A 23,405-nucleotide genomic window follows, 5' to 3' on the forward strand; every position below is an offset into this window, starting at 1 on the left:
CCAGATACTGCATGTAAGGCATGGGACCGGTTTCCCCTGAAGATAGCAATGGCTTCTTGGCTCTGATCTCACCATACACCTGTTTCTGTGGCCCAAATATGTAGGGGAGGTATAAAGGTAAAGGGACCCCTGACCATTGGGTCCAGTCATGGCCGACTCTGGGGTTGTGGCGCTCATCTTGCCGAGGGAGCCGGCATACAGCTTCTGGGTCATGTGGCCAGCATGACTAAGCTGCTTCTGGCGAACCAGAGCAGCGCACGGAAACGCTGTTTACCTTCCCGCCGGAGTGGTACCTATTTATCTACTTGCACTTTGACGTGCTTTCGAACTGCTAGGTTGGCAGGAGCAGGGACCAAGGAACGGGAGCTCACCCTGTCGTGGGGATTCGAACCGCCAACCTTCTGATCGGCAAGTCCTAGGCTCTGTGGTTTAACCCACAGCGCCACCTGCGTCCCTCCAGGGGACTTAGCCAAATAGCAATAAGCTTAGCCAAATAGCAACAAGGGCCACCCAGGTAACATAGAGCTAAAGGAAGGATGCTATTAACAATGGGCTACACTCAGATCTCCCCAAATGCAGTTGCCAAGGACAGCTGCCACCAGTGGTGGCTCTGATGCAGCTTCCCACTCCCCAGAGTTCTCCACATATTGCAGAGAACATGGGGAAGGACTCTTCTGTCGCACTGAGCTTCAGAAGAGGCATACATTGATGTGCATCCCAAAGCTTTGCACAACTTGTGACTTCCTGCTCCCTCTCCCAAGTCTTCTGCATGTCCCAGAGGGTTTTGTGGGAATGGAAAGATTGGAGACAACTGCAAAGAATGGCTAGCTACTAAGCCAAGCCAAAACCTGTGAGCCCCTTTGTTCCAGTGATGCCACATTGAGGCACTGAGTCAAGCAACATGGAGCTTGCAACCAACCAGTTGACTTGAGTTGTTTGGCAGTGACCTTTCTTCTGCATCCAGCTTGAATGGTCTTTTTGTGTCTGATTTTCCATATGTGATATAAAAACAGGACAACAACAATAATATTAACAATAATAACCATATGAATAATACAAAATAATTGTCATTATATTCTTTTTTGGAAAATTATTAACACAAACCAGCAAAACAGATTCCGCTCCCCACCACCCTCTGCATTGGATTTAAAAAATGTGAAGATGTACACTTGTAGAAAGTTCTCAGTACAAAAAGAGGGGGAGACAGCTGGCAAAATGGATAGATTTCTGTAAGGCAACACATTACCTTTCTCCTACTTTCTCAAGTTACATTGGGATTGTTTGGTGTTTTTAGGAAATGTCAGAACTTGGCTTGCTTCAGTTTATCGATGTGGTAACAGAGTTTCAGTGCCGGTCCCAGCTTCAGGCCCAAATATTTCATGATCATGTCGCTTTTCAGTAGCAACAAAGCATTGCCGTCAATCTCCTAGTTTAAAAAGAAATGAGGAAGGAATCAAAAACGTGATGTGATTTTGACCTGTATTGAATGGGGGAAAAGCTACTATCCCAATGAGCTCAAAAGGAATGGCCAGCAGCAGCTTGGATGGTGTTGAGTTGCTTGAAATTTAGGTAATTTAAGATTTCTTTGAAAATTTGGAGAAATCAGGTGAACTGCGGCCCTCAAAATCCTGAACGTTCCACCTGGCATCTATCCAACTGAAGTACGGGGAATTTGTATTCTCCTAACTTTATCTGTTCTTTAAATACTGTAAGTCTAAAGTTAATTTCCACAACATTGGGATGAGAAAACGACACAAGTGTCCTTGCCTAGTAGTATATCAGAACTCTTATTCATGACTTGGTCAGTATTTGGTGACATTTTGAGTGGTTCTAATAAAAGCACAGCCCAACTATGGATTTTGGAGCCCCCCCCCCCACCTTGTAGATCAACCTGGCTGTCTTTGGTTTGTATGAATTAATATCACTTAGGGCCATTTCAATGACTGCATGCACATCACTGTTGATGCAGGTTGACTACAGCCATCTTCCCCAACCTGGTACCCTTCAGATGATTTGGACTACAACTCCCACCATCCCAGTCAGCACACACACACACACACACACACACACACACACACACAGAGAGAGAGAGAGAGAGAACCTGGAAATAAGTCACCATATGAGTTTGTTCTAAAAAAAATCACCAGTTGGCTCTTCACCAATGAGCCATCAAATGCTTATGTAATTCTTAGGAATGATGTTAATGCAGCTTTTTGTACTTTTGTTATTCTGTATGCTGCATAGTGTCAATTATATTGATGAAGCTATAAAAATGAAGACAACAACAAATAGTACACGGGTGCACATATCAGGATTCAAAACATCCATGTGCCCGCATTAAGTAAGAAATCCATGTATTTCTTAATGACAGGCTATTTTGAACTCAGGAATTAACACCCAACTATAGAAAAAGTATGAGAGATGCACCATTGAGTACATATTATAATAATTTCCTGATTGCTGCTCACATTTATTCAAAATGCTTCTACACAGCTTTCCTCAGCTGAGCTTAAGGAGGCTAGCAACAATGAATTAGAACTATTTTAACAATTATAAAACAAAGGCAAAACATTAATAGCAGTAGTAAAACATGAGAACAGCTGTAAAGCGATAAGAACAACCTATTAAAAAAGGCCAGGAACCATTAACAATTTTAACCTAACAGACAGGTTCTAGTAAAGCTTTCTAATGAAGCCCACATAAGTTACTAGCCTTTGGGGGTTTTTTTGGTTTTTTTTTGTTTGTTTTACTAAATAAAAGGTTAGTAGCCTGCATTTCCATGCTGATGGCAGAAGAAAGGAAGCCCTCTCCTCCACAGCCAGCATAAAAATCCAGGATAATAGCAGCCTAGTTAAACACAATGAAAGAAAAGCACTTTTGACCAAGTGGACAGGCAGAGCGGGGTTTGTGTCTGTGTGTGACAGGACCAAGAGATCCCTTCTTTGGGATCCTGCTCAGTCACCTGCATGGAATTCCTGGCTGCTTTTTGCTCCCTTTTTGTTCCTCCTCCAGCTTCGCAGGACAGGCGCTGCGCAGCTCTACCTCTCTGCGCAGTGTCATTTGCTCCATAAGACGCACTCACATTTCCCCTTACTTTTTAGGAGGAAAAAAGTGTGTCTTATGGAGCGAAAAATACGGTACTTGTGAAGTAGAATGATGACACAATTTTGTGATGAGGCAACTACTCATAGTGTTTCTAATCACCCGATGGAAGGCCAACAAAGAAAGGGAAAACCAAGCCACTTGTAAGAAGGAGCTCCAGAGCTTGGCACAGGCACGGAAAAGAAAAACTCCCTTTTCCCAACTTAAATGTACTTCTAGAGATCCTGGGACTCAAGCAGGGCGGAGGGGAGGGTTCTTGTATTTTACAGAGAACCACATATTTTAAAGGAATGTGTGACCCAAAATACATTTATGTACAATTCTCTCATGAATAGGTTGCCACGTCAGGAGCACCTGGACCCTGCAATTTCACAGCCTGAATCTGAGGCCAAAGACCATCCCCTGGTTGGGCCCTGGAAATGGAGGTTAATTGGAAGAGGGGAGCAGAAGAAGACAGACTCCACCAAACCCCACCAATAGTGCCTTTCCTCCTGCTGGGCTGAAGTTTGCAAGCTACAGCCTAGCCTTCTTTAAAAATTATTATTATTATTATTATTATTATTATTATTATTATTATTATTAAAAAAGACGCTTATCCATCTGGAGATTCAAGCCCTCCACCCGCCCCCTTGAGGGAGCAGGCAAACCTGGAGACTTCAGGTCAGTCCTGGAGATCTGGTAACCCTACTCTTGAAGGGAGAACACATGTGTTTTGCATTTAGGTATATATCTAAACCTACAAAAGCTAGAGGAAGTTGTAGTTCTAAATCTGGCTGTGTAAAATGCTCCCAATCCAGAATTTTGGGGTTAGGAAGCACCTTGTGAAACAGAAACAGCATGACATTTAACGACCTGCTGTGACTCCTCTGTCATAGGCCTGGTTCAATTATAGATCTGATCTGTAGTAATAATTTCTGCTGTGGTTTATAGCTGCTAAGGCTTATGACCTAGACTAGCTTCTCGCAGTCTGCTGGAAGGCTGCAAAAGTATACAGCATCTGGAAGTATTTCATGCTGCTTTATTAAGATCTAATCCTGTGAACACTGACTGTCAAGCTTAATATTTCAGGCTTAGTGCTGAACACTATGATAAGCCCACTGACCAATGCAAACGGATGCTAAATCTGGAGGCTTGGCTTCAGCGTGATGCCTTGGCATACAACACTGCGCTTGGTAATGAAAAATCCTTTCTTTTTGTTGCTACTGTTTTCAAAGAAGCAAAAAAGATGGACTTTGCCTGGCAGTAAAATCACTATTCAAGAAATACTGTAAAGGGAGGTAAGCTAATTGGAAGAAAGCTGAATAATCAATACCAAGACATATCAGGTCTATGAAACAATATGCGCTTTCAGTGATAATATCCATCATTGGAAGAGTCAGGATATAATTCCGAAAGAGCAAGTTTAATTGGCCTCAACTCAAAAGCTTTACTCTCCCTTCAATACTCATTTTTCCAGTTACAGATCAGAGCAGCCCATTGCATTACTTTGCTCACTCATCTTGGGCTGGCATTCCTGGTGGCTAGTTCTCCTTATTCTTAATCTGTATCCCACATTGCTTCCCTTCACATTCATTCACGCTCCTTTCTAGGTCCAATCTCTCCTGAAATTCTTCTGCACCCTCCTCAGAAATGCCAAGAGGGGAGCTGGCTAGCCAAGAAATCACAACTACAATTTGGGCAAGTTCCAGTCGCCTTCTTTTACATCTGGCCATCCTGGAGGAATGAGCCACTATTTACTCATAAGCTTTTCTACTGACATGAACTAGGATTCCTTGCAGACATTAAACATGTTGTTGGTCTCTCTCAAGGCAAGCTGTTTCAGTCTTAGTATGAAAAGCACCGGGAAGTTAAACTAGCAAAGGTCATCACCACCTCATTCTGCAATCCTGCGCTTGTCATCAGCTGCAAAAGCAAGGATTTCAGGTGCTGGTTGGGAATGTCAGCAGCATTCAAGGCTTCCGACTAAATTATGCACCTGCTCCTTAGAATCATTTAACTCACAGGAAGACATGGCTAAGGTTAAAGGAGTAATCACTTGTCTCTCACCTCTGGGGTCTTCATGCTAATCCAGTTTAGAAATGAAGGTTAAACAATTTCAGGGAAATGGGTTATTCAAAGGCATAATTGAGCAGGATTGGGTGATGGCCTTAATCAAGCATCAGACCTCTTGTATATATCTCTGTGAAGCTGACTGGATATAAGCAGCAGGTTAGTGGGTGCTTTGATATGGAAAATTTAGAGCCCATATTATGTTTAAACCACATCACCATTATCAAGGACTGCAGCATTGCACAGAATGCTAAGTTGTCGGCTACTGAGCTGAGAACATAAGAAGCTTCCTGGGTCAGATCACAGATCCAAATGTCCGACACTGTATTTCCCGAAGTAGCCAATGATATATTCCTAAGGAAGTCCACAAAAGGAGCCTAGATACTCTTGTTGCAACTGGAATTCAGTGGCCATGGAACCTTGAGGTTCTCTTTAGCTACCGTGGCTTAATAGCCATTGTTAAATCGATCATCAAGGATGCACCCAACCCCCTTTCAAAGGCTTCTAAGCCAGCAGCCATCTCCATGTCTGCTGAAAGCTTTTCTATTCCACTCAGACTAGGGCAGGTAATTACGGTAAGAATACATCCTTTCACAATGGTTTGTTGATGCCTGTATTTAACCTTCTGTGGTTTTTATGGCATGGTTTTATTGTTGTAAACCCCTTTGCTATGTTTTTAATGGTACAGTGGTATACAAATATTTTAATCAGTACATAAATAGTAAGAAGTGTCTGTACACCTATCTTCCTGGGAAGGTCACTGTCAGGAAGTGACCTAGGTGGCCTCAGTCCCAGGTTTCTTGACATTTTGTGTCTTTAAAAAACATTTTTAAAACATTGCTTACAAGGCAGCTGGACACACTGCAATGCACAGTGCAAATGAGACCCTGCCCACCCAGAGGCATCTCTGCTCATAAATTAGCATATGGAAATTTTAAGGTTGTGTGCCATGGACCTGTGCTCCAAGTCATTTAAGTACCAGGCAACACATCTCATGTATCACGTAACAATTTTCCTAGCATTAGTGAGTGCAACAAAGCATGATCCCTGGCTTAGGGCTAAACCATGATTCCTGGTTGGGATGCTTTTCATTCCAAACAAACCTCAAGGCAAGATTTGTTCTTGGCTGACCAATTATAGGATTTTTAGGGGGAGGGAAACTAACCACGATCATTGGTTTGGATAGATCATTGTTGCTCTCTGTTAGGGCTGGATTTAGGTTTGATGAGGCCCTAAGCTGCTGAAGGTAATGGGGCCCTTTATATCTCCAGCTGTCCTTTGTCAACAACAAATTGTCGCTGTTTTTTGTGTTGAATATATGCTATATCAGGCTTCCTCAACCTCGGCCCTCCAGATGTTTTGGCCTACAACCCCCATGATCCCTAGCTAGCAGGACCAGTGGTCAGGGATGATGGGAATTGTAGTCTCAAAACATCTGGAGGGCCGAGGTTGAAGAAGCCTGTGCTATATGGTAATTTATGGACCTAATAGGTATCTAAAGCCATTTGCACATAACAAAATTTGTCTTTTATCAAAGTAATTGTTGAACTGAAATACAATTAAGAAGAAGCATACACTGTATGTAGGTTTTATTTTATTTGTTTTTTTATCTTATATTTTGGAAATGTACATCCAGATTTTTTTTCTTTAATTTTTTGGGCGGCCCCCAAGAGAGTGGGGCCCTAAGATATAACTTGTTTAGCTTATACGTAAATCCAGCACTGCTCTCAGTCATGCTGGAGAAGGCGGGAAGCAAAAGAGGAGCAAACCATTAATTGTGATGTGCAAACTGTTTCTTTAGTTTATTACTAGCCTGTGCAAGATGTGTCTCAGGAAGCCAAATTGGCCATTGTCCACATATGGTAGCGTGTCAGTCAAGCAATTCACAATCCCGTTTTCACAGTCCCAGGTAAGTAGCACACAATGTTCTGGTGGGCTTCATTGGCTTTGTGCAAATCGTGTTTATTCACTTGAACATTAGTCCTGGATAATGTAATTCCATCACAGACAAGTTCCTACATACGTGTTTTCTGAAGAGCTCCACGTGGGGTCCCAAAGCGTGAGGGTCGGCATCCTTTACAAACCAAACCACATCATCAACGGTCCAGGTCAAAGGATTCTTGCTTATGGGCCGAGCTGCATCTTGCCTTTCTGGTGAAGGACTTGAGGCTATTTGAGGTGAAAAGAAGCAAACGAAAGAACCCGGCAGATTACAAATAAACACCAATTAACTTGTTTCTTCAGCAGTAGCATGGCAGTCATTACTTGCAAAACCAGCGTATTTGTAATACAAATAACCTGGGCTGCATTTGCATGGCTAGTAAGTTTCATAAATGTACTTTGTGCCGTTCGTGTCTGCTAATCCTTGAACTGTTCACATGAAGGGAGCAGTGAATGCCAGGAAAGGAGTATGTGACTGTCAAAGTGCATCCACAGAGAGGATTTCTTATGCTGCAAGAAGCAGACCCAGGAAGAGCTCAGGGAGATCCATACATGACATCTTTGAATGGGCTTCTCCTGGTAGGGTGTGGGGAAAGAGCCATCATTACAAAGTGCATCTCTTTGGCATCCAAGCAAAGTGCAGTAACCTTTAAATTAGGTCAAACTACTGGTTTTTCCATGCTATTGACCATTCCTATTTAGGTTAACTTGGAATTAAGTCTTCCTATTAAGTCCAATGGGACTTACTCCCAACGTGCATAAGACAGCCACCTGGTATCTGAGCCTTGTATGGAAGCAAGCTAAGGCAGCCTTCCCAGCCTGATACAGTGGTACCTCTGGTTAAGAACTTAATTTGTTCTGGAGGTCCGTTCTTAACCTGAAACCGTTCTTAACCTGAGGTACCACTTTAGCTAATGGGGGCCTCCTGCTGCCGCCGCACCACCAGCTCACGATTTCTGTTCTCATCCTGAGGTAAGGTTCTTAACCTGAGGTACTACTTCCGGGTTGGCGGAGTCTGTAACCCGAAGTATCTGTAACCCGAGGTGTTTGTAACCTGAGGTACCACTGTACTATCTAGATATTTTGGACTACAACTTCAATCAGGTCAGTCAGCCTGATGAGAGTTATAGTAAAAAACAACATCAGCCACACACAGAGAGAAGGGCATCTGCTTGGGAAAGGCTGGCCTAAGAAGTGAGAAAGCAGAGAGAAGTTTGGACATTTTGGATTTGATTGCTCGGCAGAAGGCATGATGGTTAACCCTGGGTTATAAAAATGCAAAGGACTCACTTTCCTGCTGGGAGAGAGAAAATATGCCAGCTGCCACAGTCTGAAGGGAACAACCGCTGCTATCATAACCACAGGCAGCAGAGATAGTGGCTCAAGTAAGCACCATCTTCCCATCTGGAATTAAAAACGTGAAGCTGCTAATGGAACAAAAGAAAAGGTAGGCAGGGACAAAGCAGGGCTTTGGCAAATGTCTCCTCTGTAAGCCTTAGACTGAGGGCTGCTTCACAGAAGACCTACTTTACAGGAGGGTACAGAACCACCACCAAGGCCTAAACATGAAAGGACATGGGGTGGACTGATTAAGTAGGCCTGGAAGCTGGAGCACCTGGCAATGTCTAGGTCCATGTCATCAGGGGAAAGGAGGCACTTTCCCTGTTCTCTATGCACAATGTGTGGACACTTTCCCCTACAGTCCCATACCTGCATGCACACTTGCCCTACTTTTAAGAATACAGGAAGCTGCCTTGTAGCGAGTCTGACCATTGGTCCATCTAGCAGAAGATTGTTTTCATTGACTGGCAGCGGCTCTTTCTTGGGTTTCAGGTGTGTGTGTGTGTGTGTGTGTGTGTGTGTTGGGGGGGTGTTCTCCCAGCTCTCCCTGGAAATGTCCAGGATTGAACCTGGGAACATCTATAGGCAAAGCAGATGCTCTACCACTGACCGAAGAGCCCACCTGTAAATTTGCATTTGCTCAGTGTAGCAAAAACGCATATTGCATGTGGGGCAGCCCTAACACTTTCCACAGGATCAGAATATCTTCCTGCTCAGTATCCTCCTAATCACCAGCTTTTATGAAGCAGTGTCCCCAAAGAACACCTATTTGGAGAGCTACTAAAATTGCACAAAGATAAACGTTGCGCATGTGACTTCTTAATGGCATCAAGGCTGAGATGATTTAAGGTCACATCAGCTCCTTTCAACATTAAATCAAGGCAATAAAGCACACTGGGATGAAAGTGCATTTATGTTTTTTATTCTTTAGTCTCTGCAGAATTATAAATCTCAGTCGCTATCTCTGTGCCGTTTCCTTCCCAAACTTAGCCCCCTTTATTTGCTCCTCTCTCTCCTTGGCAGTGCTGCATTATGGCTGAACAAACAGAGCCTGTTTGGCTTTTAGCTATATCACTGGTGTGTGTATTAAAGTGAGTGTGCACACATGGAGAAGCAAAGGCAAATGAGCTTAGAAGAGGCGGCACAATGTGAAATGAAGTTAGCCTTGATTTGACACTGGTTGCTCTATCACTCCTTGCTATAGTGTCATTAAGAAGCTGCTGAAAACAGCAAAAGCCATTTGCACAGGAGGAGCTTCCCAGTTTGGTGTCTTGGCATGCACTTGAAAATGCAGGAAGTAGTAACAGGAATGGAGCAGGGGAAAGATGCCACCACTGCAAGGCCTTCTGCTGCGTCAACATCTTATAGTAGCTCTGCACTTTCTTTGGTCTGCTAGATGGACTATAAAGAGCACAAGAGATCAGAATATGTGGTATGTGGCTTATCAGATGCAGTGAAGCACCCAATATCAGTGCTCCCTCATATGTAGATGTCTGACAGACATCTTTAGGATAAATTGGGACAGCAAGATTGAGGATGTCAGTGGCATGGAACACTTAAATTGCAGAGTGGTTTAAGACAGAGGTGGGCAGATTTCAGGCTTGGGAGATTCCCTTTGTGTTTTACTAGAACCACAGGATCCACTGAGTTGAATCAGTGCAAAAGGCATCCACCTAGAATTAAAAGAACACGATGCCTCTGAACTGCTTTTAAACACAGGGATCTGTTCTGAGTATCAGAACTGAGCCAAGTTCATGGTCCTCCCACACACAAATCCATTACCCCCAGCTTCCTTTACTTTGGCAATCTAATTGAGGTGTGAGTAATTTGAATGCCACTGTTGTTAAACTATGGGGAATCAGAGATCCTTGCTCATCTACTACAAACTACCCAGAGATCAACCAATAGATCCAGATCAAACTTCTGCCCATCCCTGGTTTTGGAAAAGAGGAGCTAAGAGGCTCAAAGAGACTGGGGAGCCTGAATTCAGGAGGACCATGGAAGCATCTGAACACGCTTGGTCTTCAGCCTGTTTATTGAGCATTCTTGGTTTTTCTTGCACATAAGTTAGACTCTATTGTCTTTATTGAGCAATCACTGTGATTTGTGTAGGGGGCTGTTATAGCAGTACTTTGATAGTGATCCTCAGGTATCAGAGCCAACGCAAAGAAGTACCTACGACATTCCGTACTGGATGGTACTTCATGCAAAAATGGGACTTTAAGCAGGGCCTTCCCAGCCAATCCTGAGGAGACACACTATGTCAGATACATTAGACCCACACATTACATAAGGGACTTAATAAATTAAAGCCAGCACTTTGAATTGGGCTCAGAAGCTATTTGGTAGTCAACAAAGCTGTTGCAAAATTGCTTGACTCCTCAGGTCTTGCATGCTTTGTTGGAGGAGCCCTACCTGTATATAAATCCTGCGTTAATGCATCTGAAATTTATTCACACCAGGGATTAAATACATTAATAACGATCTCATCTCTCTCATGTCAAAGGTATCCTAGGGCATTGTGTCATCAGAATTAATCAAGATGATAAAGAATGCTCAGATTACAAAGAGAGAGGAGTCTTCGGTATCAATAATTATCCTTAAAGATCATAATTTAGGTAAAATCCAATTTCCTGGCTTTGGCAGGTGGCAAGAAAATATGTAAATGAACTGCACTTAAAAACTCGTGACGCAGCTCAGAGGGATAATCAACCTATTTTATTTTATTTGTACTTATTTTTAGAAAGATTTATATCCCACCTTCTAGTGTTTATGCAGCACTCAGGGAAGCAGCCAACAATTAAAACAAACAATAAATGCAACAGCATTCCAAAAATACAATGTAATAAAAACAGTGACAGATGCGGCAGATAAAACAGAATCATTTGATTATATATACATATATCTTCCCAATAAAAGAAAACAGTTCACTGGAACTGTCTGGTGGTATCTGGAACTGCCTTTAGATTTAGGTAAAACACAATGTAACAGGACTGGTCACCTAAACAGACAGAGGGCTTGACCACACTCATGTTTATCTTAAGTGGTTTTACGTTTGTCTCACCAGTTTCCCCAGGAAAACCCATTGTTTATCGCTGAATCAGAACAAATGTCAATCTGCATAAAAACGAACATTGATATTTGTTCTGATTCATTGGTAAACAGCTGATTTTCTTGGAAGAAAGTGGTGAGACAAGTGGGAAATATGGCTCCGTCCTGAATCTCAGTCACTCAGGCCACCCAGTGGCTCCAAATATGAACTCAGACTTGAATTTAGATTTCTCTGGGTCACACTAGCCACACTGAACTCAAACAGGGGGAAAAGGAAATAAATGAAGACTCAATAAAATAGAAGTTTAATGAGAATTATTTCTGAAGCAAAGAAAATAACCAAATGTGGTGTGAGACAACAAAAGGCCACAATAAGCTACAGTCAAGCAACAGGCTGAGGAGGAAAGTACCTCAAACAGTACCTCAAACAGATTAGAAATATTAAGGGTTCTATTAGGCCCACTAATAAATTAGATAGGGAAAGAAATTCATTACTTTAAAATGGTCAAGATACCAGGTTACTTGGGCAAATCTTTCTTTAAAATGTAAAAATATATATGTGACATTTGACAAATTAGAAATGAATAAAGTTTTTGTTGTTTTTTTTGTTTCAACAAAGATCGCTACTGGTCAGACCATGAACAGAATTATTGTATCCAAGTGCAGCAAGGGAATTACCACAGGCTCATTTAATAAAGGGACGTGGGTGGCGCTGTGGGTAAAATCTCAGCGCCTAGGACTTGCCGATCGCATGGTCGGCGGTTCGAATCCCCGCAGCGGGGTGAGCTCCCGTCGTTCGGTCCCAGCTCCTGCCCACCTAGCAGTTCGAAAGCACCCCTAAGTGCAAGTAGATAAATAGGTACCGCTTTATAGCGGGAAGGTAAACGGCGTTCCGTGTGCTGCTCTGATGCCGGTTTGCCGGAGCAGCTTTGTCACGCTGGCCACGTGACCCGGAAGTGTCTGCGGACAGCGCTGGCTCCCGGTGAGATGAGCGCACAACCCTAGACTCTGTCAAGACTGGCCCGTACGGGCAGGGGTACCTTTACCTTTACCTTTAATAAAACCAAGGAATTGTTTTTGAAAAATTCTAAATAAATGGAAAGATTTTCAAAACCTAGAAAAAACGGTATGTAATTTCATTTTTTAAAAAAAACACATATTGTAACTGGAGTAATCTTGGGTTCTGTTAGAGTCTGGCACGAATTAAGATTCAGTTTCTTTTCCTGGCTTGCAAAAATAAATGTTCATGTAATTATTCATAAACAGGTTAGTAAACTATTTTAATCCCAAGGTTTGAGCCTTTTGGAATACATATTTCAAATGTTTCTCTTCTTCTTAACATAAACAGTAAGAAATAAAAAGAAACTGCTTTTTATTGTAACTTATATGCTTATATCAGGCCCACACAACTTGTGATGCGTCAGTGACAATACAGCCCATCAGTATTGTGGACAAAGACTTCCATTTCAGGGTCAGACTATACAAGGCTGCTGAGCTGCACTTGGTTGTGAGTGGCCTGGCTCATAAAATTATATCATCATGACAAGAGTTGGTCTTTAAGGAAGAATAGAAACTTCACAGTATTCAACTTCACAGGTAGCAAAGGAACTCAACACATCATTGGATAAAAATTGAATGTAAGATGTTACCACTTCTGTTTCCTTCCATGTAGGTTCCATTTCTGGTTGGGCTTGATGTCTGATGCCTCAGAGCTGCAGCTGATGGTCCTCCAGAGGCCATCTGGCCAGAGCGATGACTGCAAGAGGAAGATGACCCTCCACCGTGACGCCCATCACCAGAACTCTGCCTCATAGAGTACACGGATCCCATACAATTAAAGGCAGAATCAGAGGGGTCTACGCTGTAATGCTTTGTGTTCACTGGATCAACCAGGTAGTCTTCAGGTATGACTGTTTCTGTTCGAAAAGAAAGGATCAGGGGTTAATGAAATAACATCATTGATTTTCTACCAAAGTGAAATTATTTTTTTCTATTTTCACTCAGTCTTAAATAGCAGACAGGCAGCTAAAACCCATTAGCAAACTAAAGTGTGAACAGAATTAGAAGAAACTGCAGTATGTGGGATTTAATTTATCAATGAGGATTTATAATAGGAAATGGATTTGAATTAATTTATGGGATTGTGACTTTCTAGTTCTGAAATTAATAATATATTTAAGTCAACTTCACTCGAGGCTTTGGTTGACTACAGTGCTTGGTTTGCTTCAGAATGATTTTATGAAGTTACAGAAAGTATATGATTTTAAAGATGCTTATATATAGGCCAAAAGGATTCAGGGTGTTGGGGTGAGGCTTGAGCACAAGGCTTATTTGCTTAATGCAGGGAAAGCTAACCTGGAGTCCTCCAGATGTTTCCAAACTACTATTCCCATCATCCATAGGCAAAAGGCTGATGGGAGTTGTAGTTCATCAAAACCTGGAGGGCCAGATATTTAATAAAACACTCCAGGCCAAATAGTACAATTTGAGAAGACAGGGAGTTAACCGGCCATCAAGTCCACTATTTACTTGTACTTACAACATGAAGGTGTAAATAAAAAGAAGAAGAATAGTACATGTAGCTAATTGATTTTTTTAAAAAACAAAACAAAACCTGATTGCTTTCCTCTCAAAATGTTACATATAATGCATGTGGTTTATTTGTTTTTTAAATCGAGACCATGATTTTAAGAACAAGTCTGGTGTTTCTCTGGGTGTTCTCTATTGGCTATTTTCCATTCAAGTTTGTGTCCATGTGCTCCTTGCCTCACATCATTTCCCTTCTGTTGAATACCATGAGAGAGTGATTCCGGGTTTTGTTAAGTCCTTGTTTCCTATTACATCTGAACTGGAAAACTATGGTTTAATCAATGCTTACTCTCCACAATCTGATCCTAGTTTCATATTCTGGTTTGTAAAAAAGAGTTTCTATGCTTGTACATAATGGGGAATTGTGGTTTAATAAACCCTGATAGAAGCTGGGCTGAAGGTGGACACATAAGAAGAGGAGGAGAACAAGAATGGAACACAACAACACAAGGTTTGTTCTCAGCCTAACTTATAATTGTTTATTAAATTCAGATAGTTAGTGTCTGAACTGGTCCTTAAACCCACATTGGCATAGGTCAATGTTGCAATCCACAGGACTCATAACAAGTTAGCAGCACAATCAAATGCTAGCACAGTATTTGTGACAGTATTACAAGATTTAATTAGTTTTGTTAACAACACATAGCAGTACACAAATATTAGAGATGGAAAAGGAAGCCTTAGAGGCTGAAGGAGATTTAATATGAAAAATATTTTGTGAAAATTGTGAGGAAGTCAATATTTCGCCTAAAATGATGAATCCAATAAGTGGAAAGGGACACTACTCTCTCATGTATAGATCATCATTGTGGATGTCAAAAGAATATAAGAGGGAGTGATGAGCAAATTGGGAGACATTAATTGCATTTAATGGAGTTCTCTGCCATCTAGAATAAGGGCCCTTGTTCTTGTTCTGCCTTCTCCTCACTTCCTATCATCATTCTTTTACCAGTTCCCTAGCTGGCATTTTTAAATAACAACCACTAGCCATTTCTGAACCTGGGAGTTGAGAAGGACGCAAGTATAAATATCTTTACACTCTAAAATATCTACACGTACTCCAATTTTTAGTGCATAGATTATGCCCATTGAGTATACACACGATTTGTTTTGTGCCTGCAGCCTCCTAGGTAACTGTAATACTCAATACCCACGTGGACATCAGGAGTGGGGCAAGTATGCAAGGCAGGAGATGCCAGGTGAGGAAAACCTGCCAAGACTCAGTTTTCACCACACACATTTGATCAGCTATGTGCAGACGCAATACAGATGTTAGACTCTCACCTCACAAACTGGATGTCCAGATCTTTAGTGTAGGATTTCTCCACCACCATACACCAGGGCAAATGTCCCACAACTTATATTTTCATTTTTAAATACAGTATTTTGCACTATTTTTTGCAGGATTTCCTGATTTAGGCTGTCTCAGCTATATTTCTCATGAATATTCCTCAAGTCCACATTTGCCTCTCTTTCTCTTCCCATTGCTCATAATATTTCATCCTTAAATCACCCCACGACCCCATCCCTCTACCTTTTAAAGTGCTATAATATTTTTCTTATAATGGGATGGCCAGATGTGGCCCGTCTAGCCCTATGATCTCATGGTCACACAGCCCTGCCCTTCGTTTGAGCTATGCCATTGGCTCATCTAATCGTCAGCTTCATCTAACCGCCTTCCTTGGCATTGTTGGAAGAGATTAGAACAGCCTTAAAGCTGTATTCCAAAAATGGCCTCAATAAATAATATCTACTTTTATTTATTTCTTTTTTTACATAATGTTGAGACGGATTTAACATCTGTGTCAGTTCTGAAGTCACCTTCAAATTCTTATTAGGAGATGCAATGTGTTGAAACTGATGGCTTTCCAACTCCCTGAAACCAACAAACTTTAACCCCAAACTCCTTGTTATTATCAGACTGGTGCATTAAAAAAATGGATTGGAGCAATAGTTTTACAGGAAGATCTTTATTCTGACCTTTCACCAGATGCGTGGAGATAGATCCTGAGCCATTTTGTACATTCCACAGAAGCAGCAAGAGAGGAAGTTTGATTGACTTCCTCCTCCCAAGTACCCACCCCACACTTATGGGTTTCCTGGAAGAGGACAAGATGAAGGCGTCTCTCACAGGGACCCAGGTATGATGAGCATCTCTGACACAGGCAAGTGCAATGAGGATTACTTCAAGGTGTGACCCCTGTGAACATTATTCATTTGTTTGCTTGAAACATTTGTTTTCTGTTGTTCATCATGAACGATTCAGTGTGTATGTGTGTGTGTTTCCTATGTTATTGTTATTAATCATAATCACATAATTTATATACTGCCTTCCATTTCAAGAAGAAATACCAAGGTGGTTCACATACAAATAAAAGCCAACAGCAAAATAATGCAAACAAAACCAATTATAAAACAATAGCTACCTTTAATTAAAATGCACATTAAAACAACTACATTAAAACGTCCACAATTAAAACATAAAAAGTCCATTAAAACAGTACAACAGTTAAACAAAACTCAAAGCAGGCGATTCAAATCAAAAGATCAGGGGAATGCTTGTCTAAACAGGCACACTGCAGAACAGAAATTTGGAAGCATCATGTGAACTGAAGACCATAGCAGTTGTTGAATTATGGGGGCCTCACCTGAGTGACAGTTCCCTTGGCTACTGTTTCAGGATGTTCCAGGGAATTATGATAAAATTTGGGAAAGGGGATCATGGACTGGGGCTTTGAATTTCTTTAAGGGCCCTCCTACCTCCCCACCCCACATAATTTGAGCTTGCCTGTTGCTGCTTTGTAATGCTGCCCCTCCTGCTCAACATTAAAAGGAGGATCCCCACTTCCCCTTTCATGCTCAGATCTAGCCACCATCCTCATGCCCTGCCCCAGTTTATGACAGCCTACTCAGCAGTCTCTACCAGCCGTGTGATACTGACATTTCTTCTGCAAACCATCCCTATCAGCAGTGTGAACTGCCCTAGATGTACACACGTTAAAGCCCACCAGTGTGTCTGAGCTATGGGGATCAGTTACTTGCGATACTAAAAATAAGCATTATGCCATAAGGATTATGGTTTGTGCTGCAAGCAAACCAACACATGGTCGGATATTAACAAGAAAAAATGCCCAGCCTGGTTGAAAATTTGCCAGGCAGCATCCCAGTGTTGTTCCACAGGGACACTAGACAGCTGTCATGAATAGAACGTAGTACAGTAAATAAATGTCAGTTTCTACTTTGTGCAAAGTAGATGTTTACAAATGGCATATTATGCTAATCTAATGTCCCCTCCACTGAATCACTGTCAAGCAGTGTCTGAATTGGGGGTGTAAAGGTGGCAGTGCCATAACCCCACTTTTGACTGCAGCTCAGCTGTCAAAAGGGATGAAAAATCCATGTATACAATCATCACATTCCATCTCATTTCAAACACCGAAGATAACATAATGACCTCTTCTCCACAAACCTTTTTAGATCAGGCAAATAGTTTTCTATTAAATTTTGTTGTGGTTGAGTGCATTGCACAGATCTCCCATTCCCCCTTTAAATCTGACCTTAATATTTTATTTATTGTTTAAGGGATAATGTTCATGGCAGAGGAATATATGAGGCAATAAATGGCTTGTGCAGGTAATTAAATGCTGAACCAAAGCCGAGACTACTGATAACCATAAAAGCCATTTATTTTGACTATGTTCCAAAGCCATGTACTGCAGTTATTATACAGGGGAAGGCAAAATCAAGTCTGCCACAGGACTAAATAAGAGTAAGAATAACACAACACATTTATTGCTTTTGAGATATTGAACTCATGTTGCCTCCCTCCTCCCCTTCAGAAGATCACTTTGAAATCAGGCAGGACACTCACATGTCTATTTTTTCTAAACATTATATGGTTTTTAATAAAGTCCTTGATACGCTAAAAATAAAAACATTAAATGGCATAAGCAAAATAGCAAATGACATTACAAAGCTTAGCTCTCAAAACACTCCACCCTCCCAGCTTGTATCAGTTGGGCATAACTGTGACAGTGTGACTTGAAAGAACAGTCCTCCAAATTCATACAGCAAGAGACAAAAAGCATGTTTTCGTCTTTGCAAAAGGAGGCTGGACCAAGATTCAGGATACATCAAAGTGTCATGTGTGTACAGTTAAGTGGTATAATATCCACTTCTAATGCAAATATAATACCTGTCAGACTAATAAATCTGTGTGTCTCTCCAAGATCTCACAAAGGTAGAGGGAAACTAAACACTACAAGAGAAAAATTGGCCTCCGCGTGTTGTGTTTTCCTCATAACACTAATGTGGATTAGGAGGCAAGAATTTGCTGGAGATAGTAGGTGGATAGGAGATTTGAACCCTCCACACACTTGCTGTTTCTCTCCTGCAGATCTCTCTGTTTACAACTGTTTCCCCTCAGCTGGGCTCTAAGATCAGAAGAGGTGTGGTTGGGAGGGAAAGCAGTATTTGCTGTGAAGAAAGAATAAGCAGGAATTTGTGAGGAAGAGTTAACGTGTGAGAAGGGTTAAGAACCTGCTGTCCCTGATTCTCCCTTGAAAATGGTAGTCCAACACACAGACATGGATTTCTTCAAATACATATTCAAAAGTCATAAAAAACCAACTGACCTGATTCCATCCGTCCATTTTCATATTCTTCAGGGTTTTCGGCAGTGTTGTATTGTGGGAAAGGTTGATTGCTGAAAAGATTGTCACACAATAAGCTACGGCAAAGCTTTTTGAGGAACCGCAAAACATAGCCAATGCTGTTCACTACTGGCAGGCTCAAGAGGTGCTGTTTTCCATCAAAAGAAGCAGAAACTGGGGGAGAAATGAGGAGGAATTAGAGGGTTCTCCAATATAAGCAGTAGTTCCTTTCATAAAGCAGACAGAGGTTCTCTTAATAGAGCACACATTCTCTTTTTTACAAGCCACACATCTTTTGAGCAAATGCTGATACTGTGACCTCTTTAGGCCATTCACTAAATAAATACAAGAAGGATGAAAGTAGTACAGAGTATCATTGATTTTTGTTGCTTTAAATATTTCACAGAAAGGGAAGAGTCTGAATCTCTCTTCCAGAGTCACAACGTGGATTACTTTCAAATCCATATACAAACTTCTCTGTTACTTCATCTCTCTGTGCTGAGCTAAAAATCAAATCACCAGACTCTGATGAAAGCTGTACTCTGAATCCTAGATCGCAGGACCAATTCACTACTTTGGTGAAATTTCTACCCACCCTAACCCCAATCTATGGTGACCGTAGATAATGCTTGTGCCAGAAGCCAGTGAAGTCTGGTCCACATGGGCAAATGGAGCTCTCTCCTCAGCCAGCCCCTCACCCCACCTGGCTTACTTACAAGCAGTCCAGGGGTGTGACATTGCCTGCCGGCTTCATCCTCCTAGGTTTTAGTGTTGCCCTTGTAGCACTCAGCAGGGAAGATTATGGGGACCAATCTATCGTTAGTTGGCTCTACCTGTCAGTGGCTCTGGCGCCACCTGCTGTTGGCCTCCCTGCCTTTTGCCCCAGCATTCCCACTGCCAGAAGAAACGTGTCCAGTGGCAAACATGCATAATACTAGCTTGCCGGCAGCAGGGGGAGGGGGAGGAGAGGTTGGTGCAGTTTGGGTGACACTAGCAGAGCCAATCTGGCACTCCTGCCCATGCATCCCCATCATCTCAACTTCCCCACCACATTGACTCTCCTGGTATGCATTGCAGCTTCCCATAGAGGTGGTTTTAGGGGAGCACATTCTATTGTGTAAAATGGAGTGTGAGAGGCGGGGGCACCCAGTTTTAGCATCACACAGGGCACCACAGAGAGTCTGCCACAGCTTCCCCCCACTGTGCAAGCTGCTTTTGGCATGTGCCACGTAGTGATGTAGATCTATAGAAGTCCATCACATCCATTTTGACCTCCTGGGAAGTTGTGCTGGAAGTTTACTAACATCTCTTCGGCTAGGATTTGCACTGGTAGCTTTTGAGCTTTGCCTTTTACTTCTAGCAGAGAACCAGCCAACGATCTCAACAAATATACTTATCTTTCAGCTTTAGTGCTTCAGTTTGAGTTTATTCAGAGGACCGAAGTCAAATGAATTACAGCCTGAGCCCATAAGGCTATCATCTCATTAATGTTAATAGGAATTTAATCATACCCATACAAGAAGAAATAATGGACTTTATTGGACACAACTGATTGGCATGCTTTCAGGAACAAGCTGAAATAATTTCTCAAACATGTGTAGCTTTTTGTTTCTTTCAACAAGGATGCAAACTGGGATCAGAGTGCCTTGGGGGGAAATGAAAGTGGAGACGGAATATAATTAAATGTTGCACAGCAGGATAAAGCTCAGGGTTGCACAGCATGGAGGAGGGTCCCAAGTATGAGGCAGCAATGGTGTGGTGATCACTACCAAACATGTTTTATCTATATCTTCTTTCAAGGACCTAAATAGTTCTTAACGTGTATTTGTTCTTCACCTTTTCCCTAGTAAATTCAGCTAAAAATGTTAATGCCTAATTTCCAAGTAACTATTACATAGCTTAAAAACAAAAACAAAGCAAAAATCTTGTAAACCTTTGAGTCAACTAACACAGAGGCTTCGACATTTCCATTATTTCTCTCTCTATCCTCCTCACAGAAACTATCAGCATTCTCCAGGAGATCCAAGAAAAGAAAGAGTCTTCTGGCACATTGAGGACTGGCAAGTTTATTACAGCACAAACTTTGATTGACTTGAGTCTATCCTCAGCTGGCACATATAGAGGGTATAGAGCAGGGCTGGGGCACCTGTGGCCCTCCAGTTATTATCAAACTCTAACACCCATCCTCCCTGACCAATGGCCATACTGGCTGGGGTAGGTGGAAGTAGGAGCCCAGCAAGATCTGGAGGACTGCAATTTCCCCATCCCCGGTGACATCCTCATCAGATGGACGTTAAATACAAAAACATACAGTGTGCGACAATTACCTTGCAAGCACAATGATTCAGAACAGCAGTAATTGATGCTCATTTAGTTACTCTACTTAGTCATTCAAGCAATCACTTCACCTACTTGTCAAAGCAAGACACACATGGCTTGGAAAGGAGCCAGGAAGGAGCCTGAGCACATCCGTAACTTCTTGTGGAGGTCCTGCCTCACAATATGAGGAAGTGACTGTACCCTAAGGATACTTCCATATGGCAGCTGACTGCCGACTTGGTACTGCTCATGCACTCAAGCTTTGTGCAGCATCCACGCAACCTCATCCTCATAACAATTCCACCCTGTATTATTTTCTCATTTAATTTCGAATTACCATTTATGCAGAAAATCCAATACATTAACTAAATAACCCATAGTAACAGTAAAGGTATATTATATTGGGTGGGTGGAATATGAGGTGGCATTTTGAAGAGGGCTTCTTATGGTCACTATGAAAATGTTGCATGCATGAACAGCACCGAGACAACAATAAACTGTCAAGTGCAAGTAACCTTACCGGTGGATCAAAGTAACACCATTAGTTTGTAATTTACCACTCAGCGTTCCATTTGATTCTCTTCTTGCTTTTAATGCAACAGCTCAATTGAACATTAAAATATTGGAATGAAATTTGATACAACTGGGAAACAATTATAATATTTCAAGTTTAAATCTAGTGCCACCCCTTCAACCATCACCAAATGTGAAGTGCAATGCCAAGCAGAATAATTCAATCAAATTAACCAAAACCAATGAAGTCTGGATGTTGAGGTGGATTAAGGGGAGGATTTCAACTCCCCCATCTCCTGAGCCAGCTGCCAGCTACATGCTGTGATCCAGCAGCAAGGAAACTCCTCCGGCCTCGCTGCATGCTCCTTTGGTATAGGAACCTGACATGTGCACCAAGGCCCCATTGGCCAGTGTTCACCCCAGTGCACCTGACAGGCCCAAACACCACTCTGGCTCTGATATTAGTTGGATTTCCCCCAAAAATCCACTCACCCACCTGGAACAAATGCCAATTAGCCATATTCAGAAAACACCCAAAAGTGTGAAGCAGGAGAAAAAGATGTGATACAGGCCAATTAGTGTCTCCCCAAAAAATCCTTCTCAGTCTCCTCAATGAGAAGAGGGAAGAGTGCAGGGTGGAACGGGCTTAAATTGCTGGATCTCCACTCTTCTCCCCTACAGGGAAAAATCACCCCATTTGGTTGCCCACGTTACCCCTGCAGCAGGGTCCATCTCTCCTCTTCTTGCAGGGGTGGAGGGTGTGGCAAATGCTTCCCGCCTCACACACACAGGGAAGGAACAGAATTCCAAGGGAGCCACGCAGTCCACTTTGAAGAATGCAACATAGAACACTTGGTGCATGCTTAGAAAGCTCTTATATGTTTCATGTTTGAAGACCAGCTCATGCTCAAAAAAGGTTGTGTGGCAGAGTGCAAAACAGATTGTAATCCATCATCTAAAGTGAATACCTTTAATCACTAATTTTTATCAGCTGGAATTAGACAAAAGACTGTTTCTAAGGACAGAGACAAGTGTAACATAACTAGAATTGCCATATTTTGAAGAACAAAAAGGAGGACACATTTGCCAAATTCTACTTTTAACTATGGATTGTTATGACAACTCTCATTTTACATACCAGTGAAAAAAGAGGATGTGTGCTGGAAAAAGAAGACATATGGCTACCCTAAACCCAACATACATTCTCACCTGACACCATTTCACCTCCGTAGCCCTGCTTGACAAGTGAGAAGACGGTCTTTTGCTGGTGTGCACAGTCAATGCATGCCTGAACTGCCTGCTGTAGCACCATCGAAGGCCGCTCAGGTCCAAAGTGGTCTGGAAGTTGCTGCACTTTCTTTCGTTCAAGGTATGGCCCCACATTTGCTTGCTTGTTGACATAAATGCAGACTGAACAAAAGGAGAAAGATGTCACTGTAACAACAACAACAACAACGTGTGAAGACCCCTAAAACCACCCCCAAATGAAGACACAATAGACACAGATTTTAGTTTAAGGTTTTTGGCATTAAACTTTGGCCACAACTTTATTGATTACAGCATGTGAGCGGTTGCTTAGGTATTGGTTTCAGACAACCTGAACCTGCATGGTGGCAGTAAAAGTACTGTGTCAGTAAGGGAAAGCATCCTGGGGGAGTGAGAACTCCTTCGATCTCACAGCTCACCCCAGATGCTCCCGGGGCTCTGGCATGGCCCTAGCCCCTTGACAGGGTTCAGACAAAAACAAGGCGAGCCCCTGGATTCCTTTAACAGAATTCCCTAGCAGCAGCAATGGAGGGGCAGGCACAGCCAACCACGTCCCCTCCCCAAAACATTGAACCAAATGCC

At 42.2% G+C, this 23,405-nt stretch overlaps 1 protein-coding gene across 3 annotated transcripts in view; it reads right to left on the minus strand.

The window, feature by feature from the left end:
• Positions 1-485: 485 nt before the first annotated feature.
• The window catches only part of SCML4 (Scm polycomb group protein like 4), an 80,118-nt gene continuing 57,198 nt past the window's right edge, over positions 486-23,405 (minus strand). For all 3 annotated transcript variants that reach the window (XM_053381591.1, XM_053381593.1, XM_053381592.1), the window contains 5 exons: positions 22,767-22,967; positions 18,708-18,899; positions 13,134-13,400; positions 7,175-7,320; positions 486-1,426 (listed from right to left, as the gene is read on the minus strand). In XM_053381591.1, coding sequence (XP_053237566.1) covers positions 1,301-1,426; positions 7,175-7,320; positions 13,134-13,400; positions 18,708-18,899; positions 22,767-22,967 — 932 coding nt within the window. In that variant the 3' untranslated portion in view covers positions 486-1,300. The remainder of the gene's footprint in view (positions 1,427-7,174; positions 7,321-13,133; positions 13,401-18,707; positions 18,900-22,766; positions 22,968-23,405) is intronic.

Source organism: Podarcis raffonei, chromosome 3, assembly GCF_027172205.1.
Source record: "Podarcis raffonei isolate rPodRaf1 chromosome 3, rPodRaf1.pri, whole genome shotgun sequence".
Lineage (NCBI taxonomy): Eukaryota > Metazoa > Chordata > Lepidosauria > Squamata > Lacertidae > Podarcis > Podarcis raffonei.